The 2,500-nt window shown below is 49.0% G+C and overlaps 1 protein-coding gene across 12 annotated transcripts in view; it reads left to right on the top strand.

Annotated features, from left to right (window-relative positions):
- EBF3 (EBF transcription factor 3) overlaps positions 1–2,500 on the top strand; it is a 117,454-nt gene that overhangs the window by 102,552 nt on the left and 12,402 nt on the right. For all 12 annotated transcript variants that reach the window (XM_082407391.1, XM_082407389.1, XM_082407388.1 and 9 more), the window contains one exon: positions 2,062–2,150. In XM_082407391.1, coding sequence (XP_082263517.1) covers positions 2,062–2,150 — 89 coding nt within the window. The remainder of the gene's footprint in view (positions 1–2,061; positions 2,151–2,500) is intronic.

Raw genomic sequence — 2,500 nt, 5'->3', positions numbered from 1 at the left:
ACGGCGAGACCTACAGTCGTAGGATGGCATGTCATCTTCCGAACGTCCGACCTCGTTCTTGGCAGTGCGCTCGAGACGTAAACGCTCTTTGGGCTGAAGCGGGAGGTGAACGGTACCCTCGTGTTTTTTCTACTGCTTTAAGATCTTTTTGGTCCTAGAAGGAGAATGTCAATTCAACTGAAACATCGGGAATGTCTCCCCCAGAATGAGAGCGTATGGTTATTACAAGTCATAAAGCTTCTGAAAGCTTGCATTAAAGCGTCTATCACCTGTCAGGGCATTTGCATGAAATCAATAGCGGCCGCCCATCTATCTTTTCTGATCACCTTTCATCAGGCCGATTCATTAAGTCAAACAGTGATGGCGATTAGCTGGGGGAGAGGAGAAACCTGGCGTGTTAGGGATGCACAGTGGGCCACCTTTTTTGTTCCCCAGTCAAGAAACGTAAGACTTCACCGGATCCTGTTTTGGGCCAAGTCGCTGGGTGAGGCCCATCCACCCGGCTCCCCGCACTGCACTTTCGCCTGACACCCTTGTCCCGGCCAGGCAGAGACATGACAAATTGTCCCCCAAGTCACCGCTGACAGCTTCTGATGATTAATGGTTTGATTATGAAGTGGTTTTACACATATAGAATTTACATCACAGAGAGTTAGAAATTTTGCCGTGTCACATACGCCGAGGCATTTTGAAGAGCTTTACTGTTTGCAAAGGAAAAGGAGGGCAAAATCGCAGCAAAAGCCATGTCATGTAAAATCAATATGTCGGATCAATGCTTTATTAACAAGAAAATGTCTTACTTCACATTCCTGTGCGGACCTTTGTCTCCGGCATGTATGATGGAATGTCAGATCGTATTGTGGTCCTCAACTTTCGGGTGCGTTATCGAGTGTACGTGCAAGTCTTCCGGTGGCGCTTACGAGACCCGCTGTGGGTGTTGACACCAGCAGCCCGAGCACTCGAGGATAACGGTGACCAATTATTCCGGAAAGCACTTTCAAAGGCAGCCTCTAACCTTGCTCCTTGAAGCTGTAGCCTTTGTGTTCCCGGCGCTCCGCAGACCTGCTGAGTTGGGTGGTGTTAATCATCAAATTACGTGCTGACTAATGAGTGATGGCCCAAATTGCGGGCTGAGTAATGAATAGATGGCGGCAGGTCTTATTAGTCTCAGAAAACCCCCTGATTTATGTCGCGCCATGCACCGTGGCGTTACTCCACGGAAAACGATATCTACATCAAGAAGTAATGTACTCTAATAAGTATTTTCATCTTAACTCGCGTCCCCGGGCCTCCGGGCTCAGTTTTTGTTGGAGTCAGGCAGAGCCATAATAAAGCCCAATGGCTCCTTATAAAGCTTGTTAAACACAGAGGCTGCAGTCGGACGGAGCCCCGGCCGTGATTCATGCACCGTACACAGCGCGCGTGCCGCTGATTTATGGCCGCGCACAGTTCATAGTCAAAATTACAATTTGAGGGATAAAAAGATTAATTACTATTTGTGGCCAGCAATTTCGTGAGGCTGGTGGAATGATAGTGCCCTACATCAGTTTGTAGTCAGCCATTCACAGATTATTAAAGCTTTGCGAGAATAAGTGCTCCCCCTGCCTAGTTTGTGCTCAGGCAATATGCTAGACAAAAAAGGACCACAGGGATAAATCTGAAGCTAGCAATAGCTGGACATGTGTCATAATTGCCAGTTTCCCATAAATCCCCCGCCGGTGTGGAAGGCCCTGTGTAATGTAGACAGCGATGGCGACCATGGTGATGGCTGTATATGGCCCCGAGACCTGCAACTTTCTGACTGCTCTCCCATTTTTACAATATATTGAGTAACCCTTTGACTTTCCTCCAGTCTAATTATAGATTAGAAATAATCATTGCTTTTATGTGCAAAAGAAAGGGGGAAACCTACTCCTTAGGACAGAGCTAGCTTTCAGGGGTGCTTGCCTTCAAGAGCGTCAGAACAGGAGAATCACACACTTATTTGTAAGCGTGCAATAAACGAGTAATGGATGGCATAAAAGTAATTAACCTGACCTGCATTTCTGTGTCCTGTTACAGCCCTTAATGAACCAACCATAGATTACGGCTTTCAGAGGTTGCAGAAAGTGATCCCAAGACATCCGGGTGATCCCGAAAGGTTACCCAAGGTTAGTAAAAGGGCAAGTGGCGCCCTGTCCGCGGGGGGGCCGCCACCGGGCTGGTTCCGGTTTGGGGGCAGCAGGTGCTCTGGGAAGGGGGGGCTTCCAGATGCCCCAAACCCTGGCCCACGGCCCGGCCGACAGGTGTGGGAGCCGCCCCGGCCCGCCCCTGGCGCGGTTCAGAGGTGGGCAAAGGGTGGCAGGAGGGGCCGCGCCGTCTCCAGTCTTGCGTTTCATCTCTGCGGTCCCCTATTTTTTAAAGGAGGAAAAGAAAGGCTTCTCTGATACACATATTTTGGATTCTGCAAGGGGGACGTAAACTTCCGCGTAATGAAATAGTTCAATTAAACATTTTCCAC

This window comes from Balaenoptera borealis (assembly GCF_965194805.1).
Source record: "Balaenoptera borealis genome assembly, chromosome: 10".
In the NCBI taxonomy this organism is placed as follows: Eukaryota; Metazoa; Chordata; class Mammalia; order Artiodactyla; family Balaenopteridae; genus Balaenoptera; species Balaenoptera borealis.
Note: the sequence above shows the minus strand (reverse complement) of the source record. Positions and strands in the feature narration are given on the sequence as shown.